The sequence below is a fragment of the Misgurnus anguillicaudatus genome, chromosome 16 (assembly GCF_027580225.2).
Source record: "Misgurnus anguillicaudatus chromosome 16, ASM2758022v2, whole genome shotgun sequence".
NCBI classification, from domain to species: Eukaryota; Metazoa; Chordata; class Actinopteri; order Cypriniformes; family Cobitidae; genus Misgurnus; species Misgurnus anguillicaudatus.
Window position 1 is genome coordinate 2,188,880 of NC_073352.2, and position 24,431 is coordinate 2,213,310.

General features: G+C 41.7%; 1 protein-coding gene across 3 annotated transcripts in view; it reads right to left on the reverse strand.

Moving 5' to 3' along the window:
• arhgef9b (Cdc42 guanine nucleotide exchange factor (GEF) 9b) overlaps nt 1-24,431 on the reverse strand; it is a 75,843-nt gene that overhangs the window by 6,334 nt on the left and 45,078 nt on the right. For all 3 annotated transcript variants that reach the window (XM_073853998.1, XM_055177847.2, XM_055177848.2), the window contains 6 exons: nt 23,672-23,851; nt 11,586-11,777; nt 11,186-11,365; nt 9,176-9,408; nt 8,917-9,046; nt 1,586-1,717 (listed from right to left, as the gene is read on the reverse strand). In XM_073853998.1, coding sequence (XP_073710099.1) covers nt 1,586-1,717; nt 8,917-9,046; nt 9,176-9,408; nt 11,186-11,365; nt 11,586-11,777; nt 23,672-23,851 — 1,047 coding nt within the window. The remainder of the gene's footprint in view (nt 1-1,585; nt 1,718-8,916; nt 9,047-9,175; nt 9,409-11,185; nt 11,366-11,585; nt 11,778-23,671; nt 23,852-24,431) is intronic.

Genomic DNA, 24,431 nt, shown 5'->3' on the forward strand with positions numbered 1-24,431 from the left:
TTGTCCATAAGGCGACAAGACTTTTGTCAGGGAGTGTATAGCAATTGTAAGTCGCTTTGGATAAAAGCGTCAGCTAGGCTTGTTGCGATAGTCGGTGAAACCGTGATTACTGGTGCTTCAGCATCTCACCGGTTGGATCACTTGCCCACCGCGACACCGTCTTTCACCGTCGTTTTGATATTTTCTTGTAATTAAATCATTTAGTTTCATTAGAGAGAACTAACACTAAGAACTGAATGTGTCTGCTGCCTAAATTCAGCGGAGCTGAACGCGCATCATCACAGAGCAGCGGCTGTGGGTGTCAGATTTCAGACTGACCAGACGATCATGGCAGAAGCCGCGTGCTTACTCGTTTTTGTTATAATATACATATATGATGTTAAATATAAGCGAGATCGTTTTGTTGTTGTGTTTTTCATTAAGAATAATAATAAACCCATCATTCAAGCAGCGCTTTATGGAGGAATAGCCGGTTGCTCTGCTTGGGACTGGCGGGTTTCTGTCAGAGGTACCTGCGCACATTGACTCAAGCACTTAAACCAGCTGTTGCACTTGCAATTGCACGCAAATTCATACGCGATTTAACGCAGCGTACGCAAGCGCTGGATTTAAACAACAGTTGCATATATTCAAAACTGAAAGTAAAATGCGCACGTCTGTATGTGCATTTATAAGCCCCTCCCACCCGGTGAAACCGGTATCACCGGGTTTGTCACGTGCTGATTAACCGGTGGGAAAATTCTGTCACCACAACAACCCTAGCGTCAGCTAAATGAATAAGTAAGTAAGTAAGTAACAAGCAGTATGCCAAAAGTAATAAGGTGCCAAATACAGCAACCTAATTAGAGAGATGGCACAGTTATTGTAGTACATAAAGTAGCTGTGCATAATATCTGGGTGTGATGGCTACAGTATCACACAGGACATTTTTTTTTAAATCTAAACGAATGATTTACAAGTTTAATATGCATTTTTAAAGGATCCGGATCGTAGTCCGGACTTTGAGATCCCCTGCCCTAAGGCAAACAGCTGTATGTCCGTGTAAGTTTTAAGGATCGCTCTGCATCTGATCTCTATCAAAAGTCCTTCAAAAAAAATGCAATTATCTCAGCTTTTTGCTCAAAATTTGGTGTTTTTGAAGAAACCTACACATATTTGAGAGGTGATAAAAAGAGAACTAATGAAGGGAGGATGAAACGGGTTTTTTTGTTTTTTCTTTTATTTCATATTTTGTATGTTTATATATTTAAAGAAGAGCATTTTCTGGAAGGCATTAAACTTTTGTGAAAATCATGAAAAATGTTGGCAAGGAAAGAGTTAAAAAATAAAGAGGTTGCGGTGCCTGCGCTCGGTCGACCCCAGGAAGTTAATTTGAATTTAAGTTTGTGTCCAGTTAAGAAAATGTGCAAAGATCCTGTGCGTTGCTAAACTAAGTTCTCACAGAACCCCAAACTTGTTGAAATGAAAGTAACACATAGACAACAACAACAGCACTCTTATATTATATCATCCCACTTATTGGGAAATTTAAAACAGAGGTGTACAATGTGTTTATATGCACAATGATTAACTGAAGTGAACGTACCTTTTTGCACAAAACCAGCTGGTGATCAAAGAGGAAGAATACTCGTTGCTGACTCCTTCCATAAGGCTGATAGATCCAAGACATCTCACCTGTGTAGATCAGCTCTGAGCTTTTGTCCAGAATATCATCACCCTAAAAAAAAAAAATAAACAGTAATAATAATAATAATTATAAACTGATAATAATAAACAACTGACAACAACATGAGCATAGGCACAACAAGTTGAAAAACACAGATATAGATGGTTTCATCGGACACACCCACGTTGTCGTGCGTACGCAAACTTCAAGGACCTGTAGCTAACATTGTATACATCAATTGTACAAAGTAACGTTAGCTCATTGTAATAGTTGATACACATTAGATATGATATATGTATGAAGGTAATTCACTTGTCATTTATTTCCTGTGTTATCAGAAATAAACTACTGTAAAAGAACTCTGTTGTTATTGATAATATGTGTAGGTCTACCGGAAGTTGTGTTTAGTCTATGTTAAGTTTATGTTGTCGCTGCAGAAACGTCTATAGAAATGCAAATTGTGTCTGCTATATGGCAGGTAAGGCATTATGGAAATTTCAACATGGCATGTAGTGTTGCCAAAAGTAACAGGTTGTTACTGAAAATGAATAAAGTCAGAGAAGACAAATGTGAGAGTGTTAGCCTTTAGCTAAGGAGAAATATCTGAGCACAGTGTTTGATGTTATTGAGTCTATTTTGAAACTGTCATTTTGAGTGTCATTTTTTATTTTTTTTATTTCGATTAATCCATAGGTCTGAAAAACGAGTACTCGATTAACTGGGGGCTGGGCTAATCAAGGGGGTGTACCCATCATTGTGAAAATGAATATTTTTATTAAAAACACTCAAATAAAACTTAATTTTAAAGAAACTATGACAGAAAATTGAACACATACTAGATTACTTATGAATTAAATGTTTTTTAAAAGAAACCTCAAACAGGAATAGCTGCGTGATGAAGTAAAACTGAAGGGTTAATAAACACAAACTGATGCGCTTTCTATATAACGCACTGTACATAATATTAAAGGGGGGGTTTAATGGTATTTCAAGCATTCTGACTTATTAACACAGTTATAGAGTTGTTTCCTCATGCTAAACGTAGGCAAAGTGTCAAAAAAGCAGTTGGAAGTGTTACAGAGTATTTCTGTGCCGAATGCACTTCGCCAGGGTTTGTACAAGTTTCAGAAAGCTTTTTTTTATTACAGTTCCGACTGATGTTTCAGGGGTTTTCTATACGTATCACTTCTTTATTTGGGCACTTCCCCCGGAAAACCCCGCCCACCCATCAATCAGCGGGAGACGCTAGATCTTACAAACATTCACATCACGCGGCAAATTTGTTTAATTTCAAAACTCAACAATGGCACGAATGAAGAAGTGTGTTTTTGGATGTAAGGAGAAGAAATCCAGCCTTATGAAAACAATGGATATAGTTTATTATCCGGGGTAGCAGCAGAGTTCTGCGTGTGTGTTTGATGCGCTAGATTTTCCCAACCGGGTCATGAGTTGCATGCGGTAAGTAAGACTTCTGTCTTATGTTGGAAATATGCGCGTGCATATTATATAAATGACACGAACATGTAGTGAATCAAAAGTTAAAACAGTGTTGTATAGTGTTGCATGACTCGTACTCGCTCCAATCGTGGAAGTAACTCCTCCTTCTTCATTTTTTCGTACGTTATCGGGAAGATTCGGTAAAGCTAATCTTTCTTTTATAAATCTGATTAAACTAAAGACTCTTCGGAGATATAAAGGATGTCATACTACTCCATAGGTACTCCAGATTAACATCAGAAATGCAGAAACAGCGTGTGTTACGTGAGCTTTAAGCCTTGTCACAACATAAATATATTACACAACGTGCATCTATCTGCACAAAAAAGATTGGCGCGTTTCCTCTGCATGAGTGCTCGTAAATGGACTAATCTGTTTGTTTTTGAATCATGCATAGTACTGATGTCATACGCCAATCTGCGCAGCTTAACACAACGTCAAACACGACGTTACTACCAGACATCAAAATGCTGCCATAACCACAAAAAATAAATGAATAAACCCATGATCATCAATCGATCCACGTTGCACGAGCAATCGAGTACTCGTGCTTATCCCTACTATTGAGATAAGTGTGTGAAGCGGCAGACTCAAGCAAACGTCTCCTTTTGATTTTAGGTAACCTCACAGGGGTGTAGCCAGGGGAACAGGGATATGTATATGTATACACAGTCAAACCAAAAATTATTCAGACACCAGATATAATTTCAATATATTTTTTTTACTAGCAGGTGCAGGACACTATAGTTAAGCAAAACAAAGCTCTGTTTATCCAACCTGTCACACGGCATCAGAAAGGCTAAGAGACAGTACTCCAGGAGGACTGCTCAACAACAGCAGAAACACTGAGTTTGTGGCGGGGGAATACAGTCTATTATGGACTACAATTCCCCCCCAGCAGACCTGGGACAGCACCATCTTCCTGCTAAATGAGCTGAACACCTTCTTTGCTCGCTTTGAGGCACAAAACAGCACCACTGCACTGAAGACCACACCTTCTCCTGGTGACCAGGTGTTGACACTATCTTCGGACAGCGTGAGGAGATTCCTTTGCAGGATCAACACACAAAAGGCTCCGGGTCCTGACAACATACCAGGTTGCATACTGAGGGACTGTGCAGTGGAACTCACTGATTTCTTCACAGACATCTCATCTCGCTCAGCCAAGCTGTTGTCCCCATGTGCATGTAAGAATGCCAGGTAGACGCTGCGTCTTGTTCCCTTCTAAGGGACCCATGGTTACATGTGTAACCTGAGACGTTCCCTTTTAAGGGAAGTTGTGTTGCGTTGACGAAGCTACGCTACGGGAATGATGTTCCAAAGCGCCATGATACTAAAGGCCTATCTGTGTGTAGTCATCACACACAGTTAAGACATTAGCACCTTTAAATCATAGAACCAACTGATCGTGAGAGGAGATGACCATCCTGCCGTATCAGGGATATTCTGTTCTAAAGCCCCAAGCCACAAGGCCCTAGAGCAGTGGTCTCAAACTCCTGGCCTGCGGACCATTTGCAGACCTTCCTCCCCCTCTCTGTGGTCCGCGTCTGCTCTCAAAAATATAACATAATCCGGCACGCAGAAAGATTTTTTTTACTTTTACGAGTATTATATTCATTTGATTATTAATGTAAAGATTAAAGGGGCCATTCACATGTCACGTCTAAAAATGTGTGTTAAACGTGAGTCAAGGCGCTTCTTTGTTCTTTTAAAAGCACTTAAAAGGTTGTCTGTCCTCTGTCGCTACGCAACCATGAGCAGCGCTCTTCGTGACAGAGAGGATAACGTAATGAGTGATCAGATTTTAATCGCTTATCTGCACCTCACTTCAATCATATCATTGTCACCATGCATTCAATTAATCTGCTCAGGACTTTGGAGTGTTACTCAGAGAAGAGCTGCAGAGGGTTTTCTTAGTTCAAGTCACAGCTTCCATTGGTGACACTTAAGGAGTGCGAGCTGGAGATGTAATGCAACACATATTAAACTACGGATGAGGAAAAAGCCATCAGGGGCCCTTATGAAAAAAGGAAAGATGAGGAGAAACATGCAAAAGATAAAAGTAGCCTACAGTATGCATGCAGCTCACTCATCTCAATATGAGTGTATAATATAGTACAGAGGTTGATAGTAACGAATTACATTTACTCACGTTACTGTAATTGAGTAGTTTTTTTTGTGTACTTTTTCTTTTTTGAGTAGTTTTTAAAATCTGTACTTTTACTTTTACTTAAGTATGTTTTGTTTAAAGTATTGTACTTCGCTACATTTTAAATCATATCCGTTACTGAGTAAAAAAATATTTAAAAAAGCAAGGTGATAAAGACGCGTAACGGATGATTGATGGGCGGGGGAACGAGCAAAAAGAACCATGGAGACGGACGAGACAGGCGCGCGCTAATAGACCCGCCTCAGTTCAAATCTTATGAAAGAAACCCCTGGTCATATTTCCACTTTCCACTGACGCGAAGCGAGTGTTTCATTCCTATAAAAGGTAGGAATCATGCTCTCGAGTACGAAATTGCAGACCGGGTTTTACCGCTCATTTCCACGACGCGTTTTTAATACAATGCGCATTATCTTCCGAGGTCTAGCAGCTTCGCGTCAAGTCAAACACAACTTCAGAACGTCCTAGAGAATGCGCAGGTCATTAGACATTGCAGAGAGAGAGAGAGAGAGAGAGAGAGAGAGAGAGAATAAAGGTCTGACATCAGGTACCCAGGTCAGGGAAGCTAGATGACAAGAAACGTGTCAAAAGTATGACATGGCACTCATCTCATTATGCTCATTTAAACTATATATAGTTTAATAAAATAATGTATGTTACGAGCAATACATCAACTATAACCTTACTATAGTGATTGTATTTACTAGCTGCTGACCACCTTCAAAAGTGCATAACTCACATGTAAAATCATTAAATAACTCCATAAATGTTTCTTAGTTTAAAAAAGCTTTTTATTTTATTAACTTTTTGTTATTGCACTTTAATCTTAAAGATGTTCCTACAATTAAAAACAACTAGTTTGAGCTGTATATTCCCTTGTCGTTTTTGAACTATACTAAAATCCTCCACCTCTCCACGCTGTAAAAAAAGTAACTTTTACTCTGAGTAAAGTTAAAATGATTTACTTTTTACTTTTACTTGAGTAGATTTTTAGACCAGTAACTTTACTTTTACTTAAGTAAAATATTATTAACGTAACTTTACTTTTACTTGAGTACAATATTTTAGTACTTTTTCCACCTCTGATAAAGTATATCTAATCATTCTGTTGCTTGCTATGCATTGACACATAGAGCAGTAATATTATTTTTTTAGAGAGATGAAACATAATCAAGTCCAAAACATATCAAAAGAGAAACACTTTTTTTTGCACCAAAAATGAAGGTTATAATAGATCATAAATGTATTCAGGAATTGAAATAGTTAGTTTAGTGCAAGGTTTACATAGAAAAAAAGTTATTTAGGATTAAGATCAAGGTTAAGAAAATATTTACTTACTCTTATAAAATAATGTATAAAAAATTGAAATCACTGTTTATATTTTTTAAGTATTATTATATGTTTAATAATATAATTTTAATGTAGTACATATACAGTGTTGTGTACAATATTGTGTTTTTATGTTAAAATAGCTCTGGGGCACTCCGACAAGATGTCCATCTCAAAAATGGCCTTAAGTCAAACTTGACTGCAACTGTCTCAATGGGCTCTGACAGGGCTATGGATTGACATCCAGAAAAAAGCCAGGTCCCAAGCTGGGATCCCGGCACAGGTCACAGGCCTCTGAGTCCCACGAAGGTAGTGAGTTACCAGCAGGTCTCTTCTGAGCAACTGCTTATGCAAAGTAGTGTGGTAAGTAGACATAGCCACCACATAAACCTTCATCATAGAGGGAGATAACGTCAGTAAAAAAAATTCGGCAAAAACTCCAAAACTGTACCAATCAGGCAGTTAACCGGGTCATTTAGGTACTCACTGGACCATGACTTGAAGACTCTCCACTTTAAGGCATAAAGCTTTCTCGTGAAGGGAACTCTGTCTTCACAACCTCAGCTGGGAGAGCGAAGTCTACAAGCCTGGCCCCCTCACAGGTATTTCCCCAGGTGGGTTGTTGAGGCTCCTCACAAGTATTACCCAAGGTGGGGTGGGCTGTCAATCAGAAACCAGGTCAGAGATCTGCCAGAACACCAGCAAAGCGCAAACCCTGTCGCAACGGACCCTATTCACAACTCCCAAGAGCAGAGCAATCCAGCCAGAACATTGAGAGCGGACAGTTTGCTGTCTCTCAAGTTGCAAACAGATCCACTTCCGCCTGATAAAACCTTGTCCAGATAAGCTCCACTAACTCAAGGTGGAGTCCCTACTCCCATGTCTTAGCCTCTGCCTTAAAAGGACGTCTGCTCCCTGATTCAGACACCCATGAATGTATACTGCTCTGAGCGAGAGCAGCTTTCCCTGTGTCCACAGGAGAATTGGGCATGCCAATTTGTACAGTGGGCATGAATGCATACCCCCTGGGGATTTATGTATGAGACCACCAAAGTGATGGCCCCAAAGGTGAGAAAGGAAATGTTTTAGAGTGAGAAAGAGTGCCTGCATCTCTAGCCAGTTTATGTGCCAGCTGAGCTAATGGGCCTTTCATAGGCCATAGCCCCAACGGCGAACCTCAGGAATCTTCTGTATTGTGGGATGATAGAGATCTTTAAAGTCTACCATGACAAATCAATTCTTAAATCTGTTTTGTGCAAGGATCTTCTTTAAAGTTAACATTCTGAACTTTAGTTTAAGCAGACCAATTTAAGATTTAGGTGGCACAGATCTAAAACAGGATAAAGCCCCATCATTCTTTGGAACTATGAAATAGCGGTTGTAAAACCCTGACTACTTGTCGTGAGAAAGAACATTTTCTATGGCTTCCTTGCACAAGAGAGTTTCTACTTCCTGTTTAATTACCTGAGCCTGCCCAATGCCCACTAAAGTAGATAACACTCTGTGGCACTGGGGCAGCTGACTGCAAAACTGGTGTTGTAACCTTTGTCTGTAATAGACACATGTGACACATTTGGAAGAAGTTTCCACACTGTCAGACAGTCTATAACGAGGACCAGCCTCTTGAGACTGGCATCTGATATATTGCTTAAATTTTGCCTGATGCCCTAAATCAAACTGGCAGGATTCAACATGCCTAATGTTAATAATGTCTCCTTACTCGGGGGGAGATCTTATGCAGCAGTGGTTCAGTGGTTCATGTAGGTTGTCTACATATCAGAAGGTTGGTGGAATGTGAGGCAATACGTAAAGTGCTTTGGATGCCTATTGGTCTATGAAAGCGCTGTATAAATGCAGTCTTTGGGGTGGACGAGTCAAAGAAGCAAGAATGAACCAAATAGCGATCCTCAGATTTCATCAACTCGTCATGCACATCCAGTTCGCATTTCATTCGGCAATTTTCATTTGCTCTTTTCAGAGAGAATCAGAGCAATTAGTCTCCCAAGGTCAAACCCCTACTGTCACTTTATCGACACAACACAACAGTGAGTGACAGAAAGGAAACTGGGAAAACATGTTTTATTTAAGATGTTTTTTAAATGTCAAAATTATTAAGATTATATTAGTGGCTTTTGCACTTCCTGAAGTGTATAATTATATTATAATAAAAGACATAAAAAAGTTTAGCTTTATATTATCATCCAATAATTTTTTTTATAAATTGATCAAAATAATAAATAATTGAAGACCTACAAACCTCCCATTCCAGGACTGAGGCCTGCCACTGGGCGATCTTGTGAATGTTCTCAAGCCTTCTTTTGCGCTCATTGATTTGCTGGGTGACGTTTCTCATGACAGCCAGTGCTGCTGCCACATAGCGATAATCACTGTTAAAAAACAGCAGAGCCACAAACAACCAACACATTATTCACAGCCGTTGTCTGAACATAATTCACACCTGTGCAGCTTGAGAAAGATGCCATCACCCATAGAGTGGTTTTGGTTAAGCGTGTTACCTATGTTCCTGTGCTGTGTACTTCAGTAACTCTGCCAGCTGTAGTGGATATTTGCAGATCTTCTGCACAGGAGTGAGCAAGAAACCATCAATGGCAATGTCAATCATCTGCTGCAGGAGTCGACAGGCCTCAAAAAAGTGCTGATACCGTCCATCCTTCATTAATCTTGAGAGTTCCATGCAAGCATCAAGATGGTTGTTACAGTACTCAGAGTATATCCAGAAACCATCTTGCTGTAAGGCAAACAAAAGTCAAGATCATCCAGATCGTTTTGAATTGTTTCAAATGTTTTCAAGAATCAGTAGAAAAGTTTGAATAGCTCATATAAAAACATAGCAGAAAATATGAGTAATGAAGGTAAAGATATTTGTTAAATATAGGTGTGCCACAATTATTTGCACCTTTTAAGTCAATACTTTGTGCTGCCTGTCTTTTTCAAGATAACAGTTTTGAGTCTTGGCTGATGATGAGGTCAGAGAATACATGGCAAGAAATCTAAGACCATTACTCCATACAGAACCAAGACCTTGATTTTGTGGTAAGTAAACCATTATTGTATTGACTTTGATGTATTTTTTAAATCATTGCCCTTGCCAAAACCACAGCCTATTGTAAGCTTTCTGGCAGAGACATTTAGGTGTTCATATAATATTTGTTGATACTGTTTTAGATCTATGATGTCATGTATCCTAACAAGATGCCCAGATCCTCTGGCAGAAAAACAGCCCTAAAATATTAAAAACCCACCATCATATTTAACTGTGGGCATGAGGTACTGTCCCATATGGCTACCTCTCCGTGTATGACAACCCCCCCCCCCCGCTGGTGTTTAATGCTAAAAACATTAAACTGACCATAGAAGTCAATCCCATTTAAAGTTCCGGTTGTGTCTAAAGACGCTTGAGTCTGAGCTTTTATCTTAAAAACCTTTTAAACAATTTGTGGTTATGCAGGTGACTTCTTGTTGTAGTTTTAGAGACTTTCTGACCCCAAGACTCAACTAGCTTCTGCAGTTCTCCAGCTGTGGTTCTTGGAGATTTTTTGGCCACTAGAACTATCCTTCTGACAAGGTGTGTGGGACAAGGTAGACAGTTGACTGGAATTTCTTAATTATTGGCCTGATAGTGGAAATTGGCAATTTTGCTATTTTCTTATAGCCACTTCCCATTTGGGAAGCTCAACAACTTTTTGCTGCACATCACAACTATATTTCTTGATTTTACCCATTGTGATGAATGACTAAGGGAGTTTGGCCTATGTGTGACCTCACATTTATACCCCTGTTAAACAGGAAGCCATTGTTAAACAATTTCATGTTCTTACTCACCTAGGTGTACTAAAACAATCAATGGGAATATACTTTTTGCTCATGTAAATTCATTATGACACACATCTATTTAACAAAGATTTTTTTTCTAAATTTTCTAAATTTATTTGCAATGAGAGTTTTTTTTTGTTAATATTTTGAGCAAAATATTGCCAGGTAAAACAATAAAGACATTTTTTCACAGCCTTCTTTGCTCATATTAACCAAGGGTGCCAATATTAGTGGAGTGCACAGTACACCACCTAAAGAAACTACTATTAATAAAGGCCCACCAAAGACCAACTTTAAACAATTGTTTTGATTTAGGAAAGGAGAAATTAGGTAATTTCCCAACATTATGGGAAGGTTTCCCAGACAGGGATTAGACTAGTCATAGACTAAAATAAATTTAAGAGCTTTCCAAACTGAAAACAACTTCCACTGATATATCTTAAAATACATCAGTGCCCTTTGTTTTGCCTCAAAATACACACAAGTAATGTTTTAGGCATGTTTGGGAAAATACTACTAGCCCATTTTGTGGTGATTTACTTGCAAGACTTTTTACATGCTGTTTATAATAAAGGGTGTTTATCTATCGCTAGGACGCTTTAAAAAAATATTGGGGGCAAATTAAGAGTATACCCACTTCTCCAGGCACGACTACACCACTGGTCAAGGTAGATGAAAGACAATGTACTCACATGTTCCAGAAAGCAAGGCCCAATCTCACTGAGATGTGGCTCCTCAGTGTTGTATTGTTTCTCCAAGTCCCGCACAAATCCTGTTTGAAATCTGTAGATGTATTCGATGTTTCCAAAAATCACTTTCAGTTGCTCATCACTAAACATATCAACCCGCTTTCGGCACTGCCTTAGGTAGCCCTACAGGAAGAAACCACATCAAGTTAAAAATGGCACAACTACAAAGTCAAGCGATGTCCAGCTACTTTACACACTATGCACTGCATGAGAGTAAGCATGTCAACTGACAGCCTTTGAATAATCAGTCTGAATGATTTTGATTTCAGTGTTTAATTTAAAATGTGTATTGGCTAAATCCAAAAGTAAACTAATATCCAAAATTGTTCAAGCAATTCAGTACCTCACATATGTCTTTCAGATGTTTGATGTAGTGACGCTCAGTGCTCATTATCTCATTGATAACATTGGCCCTCATCTGATCTCGATTCTGAAGTGGTTGGCCAATGCACAGACCTCCATCAATGTGTCCATTATGTACCTCTCTGACAGCCTCCGTTGATTCTTTGGCCTCACTGCCCTGGTTAACCCAAAGCTAGCAAAACAAGACATATAGTCACTATGACAATTTATATCTGCAGCTGATCACGTTTTATCCCTACAGTAGTTCTTTGCACAAAGTAGTTTATGTAATTAAAAGTTACATCTTTCTTAATAAAATGGTTCAGCCACTATAACCATTTGAAGAGTTTGGTTTGGTTTTATTGTGCTACTTAGCTGTATTTTTTTAATTATGAAGTTATGATCTCGTTTTGGAACCAAACTCTTCCTTTTATTAACAACTTGGAATATTGAATAATGATATAAACATGGAATCTTTCAATGCCATTTTCTACTACTTTTAATTACATTTTATTGACAAATTGCTAATAGATTTCTTTAACATTTATGTGTGTTTTTTTTTTTTAAATCAAAAACCCACAGCATGATTCTTGGAGTCAAGTCTTTGTCCAAATCAGGTTCCCATGGGTAATCATGGTTAGAATCTGGGATTAGGGAGTCAAATGTTAGTTTGAAGGTTCTTGAATTTAACTTTCCTTAAAGCACACTTAGCCAGCAGCATGGGTGCAAATGAGGGTTTAATGGTTGCAGGACACCATTACCCTGGCCAATAGTTAACAGGTTCCTGTCTGAAACATTTATTTTGGTGTCTTAAACTATGTCTGATCCAATGACCAGCTCAACACAAGCTGATATGGTTGAAAATCAACCAAAATAATGATTTAATACATACACCCTAAAACCTAAGATATGTGGGATTGGGGTTCCGCCTAGTATAGGGCTTATTCGCAAACACCGGAAGTAGCTAACCGCGGCCATCTTGTTGACATGACATCTGTCCTGCTCCTAGCCGCACATAGATTTGAGTTGAGGGGAGCAGTAGCCTAATAGCTTCATCTCGTCGGTATCAAGAGAAGATAAGCTTGATTCGTGTGGAACCATATCAAATAGACCCAATAGCTTTAAGTAAAGATCCGTCCTTATTGCCAGGCGTAACTTATCCGGATATTTATAACTATATCGTTCATACAGTATATATATATATATATATATATATATATATATATATATATATATATATATATATATATATATATATGTCATGTCCTCTGTCTGACGTTTTATGTGTGTGTGTTTACTTGTTGTCTGCACGTGGGTGTTGTTTTGACAGCTCTCTCGCGCGCACCTGTCAGTGCGCGCCCGCCTCCTCTCATTCATTATCTTGTTAGCTCTACACCTGTTAGCCCTTACTCTAATCTTCCTCTCTATTTAATTCTCTCACTCTCGCTCCTTGTTGTCAGTCCGTTGTTGTAGCTTTACGCTCAATTCGCTGATCTCCATAGTTAAGTGTTTACAAACCAAGTTCACGACTAGGATTCCAAGTATAGTCTGTTTTGCACTTTGATTACTCACCGTGTTTTGTCTCGTCCAGGCTCCAGGGGTTCTTTCACAATCAGTGCACTCCACCTCTCTGTCCGCTAACTTTGCCAGTCGCCTGCAACTCTCCAGTTGGATATTCTCTGCCCGTTTCGGACAGCCGCAGCTTCGCACCCCTTGGTGCGCGATCTTCATAACGCTTGCTGTCATTCCCGAACTCGGCATCCTTTGTTCAGTGGAATTATCTCCAGGCTGCTGGCTGTCCTCTATTGGATAATCTGTGTGTCCCTCTTTGCTGTGAATAAATATCATTTTCTGCACCTGCAATTGAGTCCTCGTTCTGTGTGCCATGACAGAACGGACTGACCAAACTGCGGACTCAGCAGGCGCAGCGGGACCAGAACCCCTTCGGTCAGCCTTAATCCAGCAAGGCATTATGCTTGGTCAACAGGCTACTCAACTTAATGTCACCACTCAAGAGATCGGGGCTTTAAATGCCCAGGTTGCAGCGCTCTTATCGACAGTCGAGGAGTTACGCTTTGAAGCGGCTGGTCGGCGGCCGATCTACCCTAATGACCACGAGAGAAGTCGAGACCCTGAACCCCATGCCAACAGCCCACCTATTTATGATGGAGATCCTAATTCATGCCAGGCCTTCCTCTCACAATGTTCGCTGGTCTTCTCCCTCCAGCCGCGGCGCTACGCGTCAGAAGAGACCAAGGTTGCTTATGTAATAACCCTCCTCTCCGGCAAGGCTCGGGAATGGGGGGTGGCTGTCTGAAATGCCCGAGCTCCATGCTGTCGGACATTTGAAGAGTTCCGTCATGAGATGTCTCGACTTTTTGATAGATCTGCACAGGGCGATGAGGCTTCCGCCCGATTGTCAAGATTATCACAAGGCAGATCGTCGGTGACCGATTTTGCCATCCGTTTTCAGACTCTGGCTGCTGCTTGCCGTTGGAATGAGGCCGCCCTCCGGGCTCGGTTCCTCGAGGGGCTCAGTTTTGCCATCGCTGATGAGCTCGCTGCTACCGAGATTCCTAGAGCTTTAGACGATATCATCAGTCTCGCGTTACGAGTTGAGGCTCGCCTCACGCTTCGTCGCCAACTCCGCTCCAGATCTAACTGGCGATCCACCGAGACACGTCATGAAGCTTCCGATGTTTCCCCCTCTGTTCCCGAGCCCGAGCCTATGCAGCTGGGTTCAGTTCATCTCACAGCCGCCCAGAGACAGCATCGTCTTAAGGAGAACCTTTGTTTTTATTGTGGGCAGTCTGGCCACCTCGTCTCCTCATGCCCTGTAAAAGGCCCCGCCCACCGGTAGAACGGGGAGTCCTGGTGGGCGTTTCTCTGACAAACTCTCCGTCATCTCGCACTCTCTTGCCCTGTCAGCTGTCATATAAAGTCTCCTCCCATTCCTCGAAGGCATTCCTAGACTCAGGAGCGGAGGGCAACTTTATTGACTCGGCCACCGCCAAACGATGGAATATCCCATTTCTTCCCCTCCTTAAGCCACTCACTGTCTGGACTATAGCTGGCCGGCAACTTTCTTCTGTTTCACACGTCACGCCACGAGTAAGTCTTTTCCTTTCTGGTAACCACTGTGAGCGTATTGTGCATGCTCGAGACCCCCAATACCCCTATTATTTTTGGTTGTTACAGCACAATCCTCACGTGGATTGGGTTAATCACATTGTGTTATCCTGGAGCTCGTCTTGTCATGTTTCTTGTCTGGGGCCCGCCCCCTCTCCTGTCTCTGTGTTATCTGTGTTGCAGGACGAGGCCATCGACTTAACCGGAGTCCCGGAGGAGTATCATGATTTGCGCATTGTATTCAGCAAGTCACGAGCCACCTGTCTACCCCCGCATCGCCCCTACGACTGCGCCATAGATCTCCTGCCAGGCACTTCTCCGCCCAAGGGTCGTTTATATTCCCTTTCCGCTCCAGAACGAGAGGCTATGGACAAATATATCCAAGAGGCTTTACAAGCTGGGCTTATTCGCCACTCCTCCTCCCCAGCTGGCGCTGGGTTTTTCTTCGTTCAGAAGAGAGACGGCTCTCTGCGCCCCTGTATTGATTATAGAGGTTTGAATGACATTACTGTTAAAAATAGGTACCCCTTGCCTTTAATGTCTTCTGCCTTTGAATTATTACAGGGTGCCAAGGTCTTTACCAAACTAGACCTTCGCAACGCGTACCATCTGGTTCGCATCCGGGAGGGCGATGAGTGGAAGACGGCTTTTAATACTCCCACCGGCCACTATGAATATTCCGTTCTGCCGTTCGGGATCGCCAACGCCCCCTCCGTCTTTCAAGGGCTTGTCAATGCCGTGTTGGGAGACATGCTTAATCGCTTTGTCTTTGTGTATATTGATGACATATTAATTTTTTCCCCCTCTCTCCAGGAACACACCCGACACGTCAGGCAGGTTCTCCAGCGCTTATTGGAGAATAAACTTTTTGTTAAAGCGGAGAAGTGCGAATTCCATTCCGAGTCTGTTACGTTCCTTGGTTTTGATATCTCTCCATCAGGCATTACTCCTGACCCGGCTAAGATTAAGGCCGTGACCCAGTGGCCCATTCCCGATTCTCGCAAAGCCCTGCAGCGCTTTCTGGGATTCGCCAACTTTTACCGGCCTTTCATCAGAGGATTTGGTCAGATTGCTGCACCGCTCACGGCGTTAACCTCCACTAAGGTACCTTTTAAATGGAATCCTTTAGCACAGGAATCCTTTGAGAAACTCAAGACCAGTTTTGTCTCTGCTCCTGTGCTTTGTTTTCCAGATCCAGAGTGTCAATTTATTGTCGAGGTTGACGCGTCGAATGTCGGGGTAGGCGCGGTCTTATCTCAGCGTTCTCCTCATGACGGCAAAGTGCATCCTTGCGCTTTCTATTCTCATCGTCTCAGCCCTGCAGAACGTAACTACGACGTCGGTAACCGAGAGCTCTTGGCGGTTCGATTGGCTTTGGGGGAGTGGCGTCATTGGTTGGAGGGGTCAGCGCAGCCCTTCTTGGTCTGGACGGATCATAAGAACTTAGAATATGTCTGTTCAGCCAAGAGGTTGAGTGCACGTCAGGCTCGCTGGGCACTCTTCTTTGACCGATTTAACTTCACCCTCTCGTACCGGCCTGGCTCCAAGAATGTAAAACCCGATGCGCTATCCCACCAGTTCGAGCCCTTGCAGGGGGAGCTTTCGGCCGATACCATCCTATCTAAGGGGGTGGTGGTCGGGGCTCTTACCTGGGGTATCGAGCAGCGGGTAGCAGAGGCCGGACGAGAGGTGCAAGTGCCAGTTGAGTGCCCAGGGAATCGGCTGTTCGTACCGGCTGCGCTGCGCCCTGATGTCCTTCAGTGGGGTCATTCGTCCAAGTTTTTCGCCCATCCCGGAGTTCGGGGAACGCTGGCTGCCATCCGTCAGCGTTTTTGGTGGCCCTCTCTCGCCACCGATGTCAGACAGTTTATTTTAGCCTGCACCACTTGTGCTCAGAGTAAGCCCACCCACCGTCCACCAGCTGGTCTGCTTCGCCCTCTGCCCATTCCGTCACGTCCTTGGTCACACATCGCCCTTGATTTTGTCACCGGGCTTCCCCCCTCTGACGGCTACACCGTAATCTTAACGGTGGTGGACCGATTTTCTAAGACGGTTCATTTTATTCCCCTCCCCAAACTTCCCTCTGCCCGAGAGACAGCACAGTTACTGGTAAACCACGTTTTTCGGCTCCATGGGTTGCCGATTGACGTAGTTTCTGATAGGGGTCCCCAGTTTTCCTCTCGGTTTTGGAAAGAGTTCTGTAGACAACTCGGCGCCACCGCGAGTTTGTCTTCTGGTTTTCACCCTCAGACCAATGGGCAATGCGAGCGGGCTAATCAGGATCTTGAAAGAATGCTCCGCTGTCTGACATCTAAAAACCCGAGTTCCTGGAGCCACCAGCTCCCGTGGATAGAATACGCGCATAATTCCCACCCTGCGTCAGCGTCAGGTTTATCCCCTTTCCAATGCTCTCTTGGTTATTCACCCCCCTTGTTTCCCTCACAGGAACTCGATGCCGCTGTTCCCTCTGCTCTCACTTTTATCCAGCGCTGCCGTCGCACCTGGAGGAGAGCTAGGGACGTCATGGTCCGCTCCTCTGCGAAGACCAAAAGAGCAGCCGATCGCCGCCGGACCGCTCCGCCTATCTATGTGTGTGGTCAACGGGTATGGCTTTCCACCAAGGATCTGCCTCTCCGGGTTCCTTCTCGTAAGCTGGCACCCAGATTCATTGGTCCATACCGAATCACCAAGATAGTTAACCCGGTGGCTGTGCGGCTTAAGCTTCCTCCCACTCTTGCTCGAGTTCACCCTGTTTTCCATGTGTCCAAGGTTAAACCTGTGTTCTCTTCCCAGCTCAATCCTGCCACGAATCTCCCCGCCCCCCCTCCCCCTCGTCTTGTGGATGGCTCTCCCGCTTACACAGTCAGGAGATTATTAGACGTCCGCCGTCGTGGCAGGGGTTTTCAATATCTAGTGGACTGGCAGGGCTATGGCGCAGAGGAGAGGTGTTGGGTGCCGTCTCGTGATATTCTGGATCGGGCTCTGATCGTGGACTTCCACCGGCGACGAGGTGAGCCCTCCCCTAGGACGCCCAGTGGCGTCCGTGGGGGGGGGGGTCCTGTCATGTCCTCTGGCTGAGTTTTTTTGTGTGTGTTTTTACTTGTTGTCTGCAGGTGGTTTTTTTTTTCACAGCTCGCTCGCGCGCACCTGTCTGTGCGCCCCCGCCTCCTCTCATTCATTATCTTGTTAGCTCTACACCTGTTAGCCCTTACTCTAATCTTCCTCTCTATTTAATTCTCTCACTCTCGCTCCTTGTTGTCAGTCCGTTGTTGTAGCTTTACGCTCAATTCGCTGATCTCCATAGTTAAGTGTTTACAAACCAAGTTCACGACTAGGATTCCAAGTATAGTCTGTTTTGCACTTTGATTACTCACCGTGTTTTGTCTCGTCCAGGCTCCAGGGATTCTTTCACAATCAGTGCACTCCACCTCTCTGTCCGCTAACTTTGCCAGTCGCCTGCAACTCTCCAGTTGGATAATCTCTGCCCGTTTCGGACAGCCGCAGCTTCGCACCCCTTGGTGCGCGATCTTCATAACGCTTGCTGTCATTCCCGAACTCGGCATCCTTTGTTCAGTGGAATTATCTCCAGGCTGCTGGCTGTCCTCTATTGGATAATCTGTGTGTCCCTCTTTGCTGTGAATAAATATCATTTTCTGCACCTGCAATTGAGTCCTCGTTCTGTGTGCCATGACATATATATATATATATATATACATGTTTATGCTAATTCACTCACGGCACTCGCGCAATTTACTTGCCTTTAATATTGCTTGTAATAAAAACTTTTGCAGATGTACTCAAGACGCTGCGTTTCGCGTAACTCTTAACAGTGAATCTAATAGTTTGTGTAATCTCTTACCTTTTGGCATAACAGTTAGTTAATGTAATAGATTAAAAAGCATTACGTAGTTAATTTTCACAGCAACTGCAGGTAACGTTAATCTTGTGTTATAGACTTCAGCAATGAGCTTCACTGTCATTTTAAGTGCTCGTGCACTTGAAGTTCAAATAGATTTGAATGCTATCAATAGTTTATCCTTCATCAGGTGGGAAAAATCGCTCAGAAAGTGATCCCAATGATGTCGTTCATTGTATCTGTATCGTTATAGTTTTGGTGTGAGCTCCGCTATTATCTTTAATATAAAACGATTATCCAAACTATATTTTTTTACAGTTGTCGTTATAATGTGAACGGCCCTTAACTCCCTACCTAGTATCAATGCCAGACCTATTATTATGTTCATATAGTTATTAATACTAATTTAATAACTGTCTCAATTTATGGCAGCTTATTTGAAAGAGCAGTTTCAGCCACTGCTTACAGCTAAACATATGTGATCAAATTATGGGGACAGACTTTGCTGTTAGGCATATATCCCTAACGTTATAGTAAACTGATGGGGACAGACTTTGCTGTTGGGAGTCTCTCCTTCGCTGGTTCAACTCCTCTGTCTCCTTCCTTTCATGTTTTCTGACAGTCGGTATCGCATAAAAACTAATTCCGGGGTTCTTTTTGCTGTTGTTAGAACAGCCGTGTATTACACCACACACCATCGATAATACCATGGATGATACCCACGCTGCCTCGCTTGTCAATTGACAGACTGACAGTTCTATGTCAACAATATGGCTGCCGCGAACATTGATGACGTAGATCGAATAACTCATATACAATTGGAAATTGGTCCTAAAATAAATTCAGAACAGTATACTACAATGAAAAACTATGAGACCAGCATTTTAAATCATGAAGTTATTATAATACTGAGTGGTGCATCCAAATCAGTCCATGTAAAGAATTTTTTTGTACACTTTCCTTTTGATTTTGTACTTTTTTTATTTGTACTTCTCTTTTCACTTGTACTTTTCATGTCATCCAAAACATACCAGCCCAGATGCAAGACACACTGCATACACTTTACTGCGCACATGGGCATCGGAAACAAAAAATGTGGGTGGATCCACCTCCATGAAAAAACATTTACTGGAGTAGATTCCATTTTTATATTCTGTTGCAGTTTAATTAAACAACTGCTTATGTTGACTAAAAGACGGTAGAGGTCTGAATTTTTGTAATAGGTCACTCCCAACATCCCTTGACAGAGCACCATATCCGCACTTTACACATTCTAACTGACCACCTGTACAGACACATAAGGAACTGTTCTGTAATGAAACCGGCATCAGTCAACAATATTATTTTGTTCAGTCAACAAAATTATAAGTAGTTCAGTAAAAAATAGCCTACTTAATTTGTCAGTAGCAGGGCAGGACTTAACAGGGTGGAGGCCCCTGGGCTTGAATAAATTTTGGGCCCTACACTATCAGAACAAAAGGTACAAAAGCTGTCACTGGGACGGTACCCTTTAAATGGGTCCTAATATTTACCATTTAGGTACAGATATAGGTACATTTGTACCCATTATATGCACTCTTTAGGTACAAAGGTGTACTATTTGAAAGGGTACCACCCCAGTGACAGCTTGTGTAAATTATCTTCTGAGACATCTTCTGCACATACAGTTAACAACCTAAAATAAAAAATATATCATAGAACTACATTTTAGGGAAGTTTCCCGACAGGGTTTAGATTAATCTAGCACTAGGCCTATTGCTAAGCTATATTAGGGCATTCATTAGTTTTTACAAACAAACCTTACAAAAAACATCACTGGTGTGCGTCTTGAGACAAAACAATGGCAATGATATATGTTAAGATATATCAGTGCAAGATGTGTTTAAATTAAGACAGATCAAACATGCATTTTAGTCTTGGACTAGGATAAGACCTGACTAAACTGCCCCTATATCTCTATAGCAGAACATAAGCCCAGTCTAAAATTAAATAATGTATTTTAGGGATGTCACAAATCCAAATTAATCATGCACATTAAAAAAGACCCCATAACAACATTTAAAATCATTGTGTTAGACTTAGCTTAAGAAGAGAATGATATGTTTTGATTAACATTCACCTTATTACACACCATATAAAGTTATAAACATAATCAACAAGCGTATTTTGTGCATATAGCCTAACTGGTGCAGTGAAAAGAAAAGATTTTAGGATGTTATTTAATAATTATGACAAGACCATCATGTAATATTAGACACCAAAAATGATCATTAATTAATTTCTGCGTCTGATATGAACGTAATACATTAAAACCTTGAACGTAGATATAAAAATGAACACTTTTCAGAAGTTTAAACTGTGATTCTGTTAAGCACAAGCATATGCTAAAAGAGAAACTACAGGTAGGCAGCAGGCTAGCTAGTGGATTATATCAAAAACCATCAGGACATCAACATGGCCATGATTTAGTAAATCCTCACCTCCAGATGAAGTAATAAACTGGACTGATGATTTAAATGTTGACATAATCATATGTGCGTGGTTAACTCTCCGGATTTTGTTATGTTTCGTAGCTCTGTTCCACTCGTTCACAGTTTGGTTACAGTGTCGTGGTCGTGTGAGCTGCAGACTGCGAGCAGATTGGATTTCATTTGGCGCTACGCAGACCGCTTGGTGATGATGTCAAAGTACCGCGAGAGCGATTGGAAAGCAGGCTTCTCCGTGTGATTTCTCAAATCGCTCTCGCGGTACTATGATGTCATTTTTTTGGCTGTTGTTGAACCACATGAATACACCCGTTTGCTTTACAGTCACTTTTGCGCCGTGATAATTTGATTTCATATAATGATCGGATCGCGCAGTGCCGCATGAAGTCAAATGTACCAAATATCAAATAGCCGACTGTATATGAGGTTCAACCCGCCAAAGTAGCAATTGGAGCATGCGAATGGTGAGTGATTCAGATGTCAATTTATGAATGAAAGTATCAAAGGTTTGTCACACAATGTTAAGTATTTTCACGCTTTTTAAATGGGTATACGGAAATCCTTGACCTTTCCTAGTGGGTATGCTGCGTATCACGTTAGATTACAAACAAACAAGAAAAAACAGAGTTACAAGACCTACTCTAGTAATCTTTCATTCGGAGCGTTGCTCTTTCTCGTTATCTGTAAAGCTCATTTATGACTCTCATTTCGCGTATTCGCTATTATGCTAGCATCTATGGGTTTCAAAAGCAGTAAACTCAGCGCGTCATATTCAGCACCAAGATGACTGACATATATTAACGAATTAAATGCAGCACCAACCAATAGGCTGTAAAATAAAAAATGAAACGACTGAACAAATCAAACGAACGCAAGCCGGCACGGAGGCCCCTATTGGCCGGGGCCCCTGGGCTCAAGCCCACTCAAGCCCAATGGTAAGTCCGGCCATGGTCAGTAGTATAGTATAGCAAGTCTATAGCAAGTAGGCATTTATGGTTTTCTTTATAGAAGATATTGTTTAGAATTTTTAATGATATGTAATATAGTAAAATATGATAGTAAAATATGTTTTTTAAAAACTCTGCCCTAAGAACCTGGCAAGATATTTTTGTATCCTAGTGTTGCCACGAGTGCACCTTAATAGAGAGAGCGCATTTTAGTACTGCCCCCTAATAATCGACTAATCATTTAGAGACCAGGAGAGGCTTGTTCTACTAAATTTTGAAAAAACTCTCCTTGATTGATAGAGATGAGGTGGAGTGATCATTTAGAGGGTAATTGGAACCCCATAAAAAGCAATGTTGAAGTGCATACTCTGCAGGCAAATGTTATATGTATGTATTATTCTTTCAATCTCAAATATATAGCTTATCAGTTTTCTGCTTAATATTTTATTTATGCACTGTTAATTCATGTTAATGCAGTTCCACAGTTTTCATTAGATTTTGGAAAGTCGCCCTAATTTTTCCACTGTTTTTTCTCCTTCAAGTGTTTCAATTTGAGGTACATTTATTTATTTATTAAAATTTTAACGAAATGATTGGGTTGGTACCCAACTTGATACCTGATTCAGACAGGGAATGTCCTGGGGATGTATAGTGCTCTGAGCGAGAGCAGCTTTACCTGTGCCCACAGGAGAATATAGCATGCCAACTTTTACAGTGGGCGCGAGCACAAGCCCCCTGCAAAAAGGTGTTTTAGATCGTAAAAAAACCACCAACATCTCTAAGCAATCTAAGTGCCAACTAAGTGCACATGGCCTTCCATAACCACTTCCCAGCTTAGAAGGAAACCTGATGTGACAACACTAAGCCCCCAACACTGGCCTTTGGTAAAGGAACATGGTTTCTTACATAATACTAAGGCACGAAGCATTTTCGAGTGACCGTGATCATGTTAAATGGGTTGCCCCTCAGGAAATACCCCTCCTTGGTAAAAGTATGATTTCTATATGAGCAGGAGACAATGGACCCTGCATTGTCATTAAAATCCATACTACGCCCAGAAAAAAGGGGTCCTCTGTGCTGGAGAAGCACACTTTCCCTGACGTTTAGCTAATGGGCCTTCTGACTCTATTGGCCTTCCATAACCATTCCCCAGCCTGTGAGAGGTGCATGAGAACCATGGAACCATGTTTTTTCTATAATGCACAATAAGGCACAAGGGCATTGCATGTGACCTTGATCATGAGAAATGGGTTGCACCTCAGGGTTTTAAGCCACCATTGTAGCGGTCTAGTATCACGTTGGATGCTGCTGTCATCAGCCCTAACAGCCTTTTTTGAATCTTTTCTTGGCATTTAGCCTCAACCCCAACTCTTTCATATGGGCGAGACCCAGCCATCTGTTCTGACTGGGTCAATATTAACCAATCATCTGTATGTAATTAAGTGCGCGGATTCCATGGAGTCGCAACAGAGGTAAAGCTGCATCCACACATTTTGTGAAATTTAATATCATTAATTTAATATTGTGACATTTAATATCCAAAGTGACTTAAAAATGAGTAGCCAAAAAGTATCAATAATCAGAATCAAATAGGATTTTGGTATCTTTAGTGCTTGGCGCCCTAACATAAACAAATATAATAAAATAAGGTAGTAACTCTAGGACTTACCCTTACAAAGCTGGCTGGAAACCAACCTTCTTCATCGTCGATTTGGCCCCACCACCAGTCTTTGTTGGAGGCATCCAGGACTTTGATGACATCTCCTGCCTTAAAACCCAACTCCCTCTCAGCCATCGTTACATGATCCCATACTGCCTCTGCACTGACCACTGAACCTCCGCTGATCAACTGATAAAATAAAAACAAGACAAAGTTCATTCCACCACAGAAGAACAAAGAATGATATGTTAAGCTTGAGCCTTGTAATAAACCCACCATCTCAACACTTGCTCATTAACTACATACAGAAAATGTACACATTTAGAACTCTCCTGATGTGAAAGAGGCCATAAAATTATGCAAATATTGTCTTATTATATATTAACACGGAAAGCTCGCTGTGTTACACTAGGGCTGGGTGGTTTTACTGATTTTTTGATTAATTCTAATGTATCTTTTGACACAATTTTAATTTTATTTAAATAGGCTGAATTGAGATTTTGAATGGAAGTTTGTTACATCATCTGATTACACAGCAGGGTTTTCCTGCATTGATTAAATGAAACTGCAGGCGCCCAGGCAATATTTCGGACCTCCAGCTTTATTCTTCAAAAGCAACAAAAAAGTACAGATGACTGAAACCATGACCTAAACTTCATGTGTCAGTGTCAGGTACTTGCTGAATTATAGCTGCATATGAAACATGTCTGTGCAGACTGCATCTATTTCAGTGCAGATGCTCTGCTGTGGGCGATAAACCGGTTGGTAT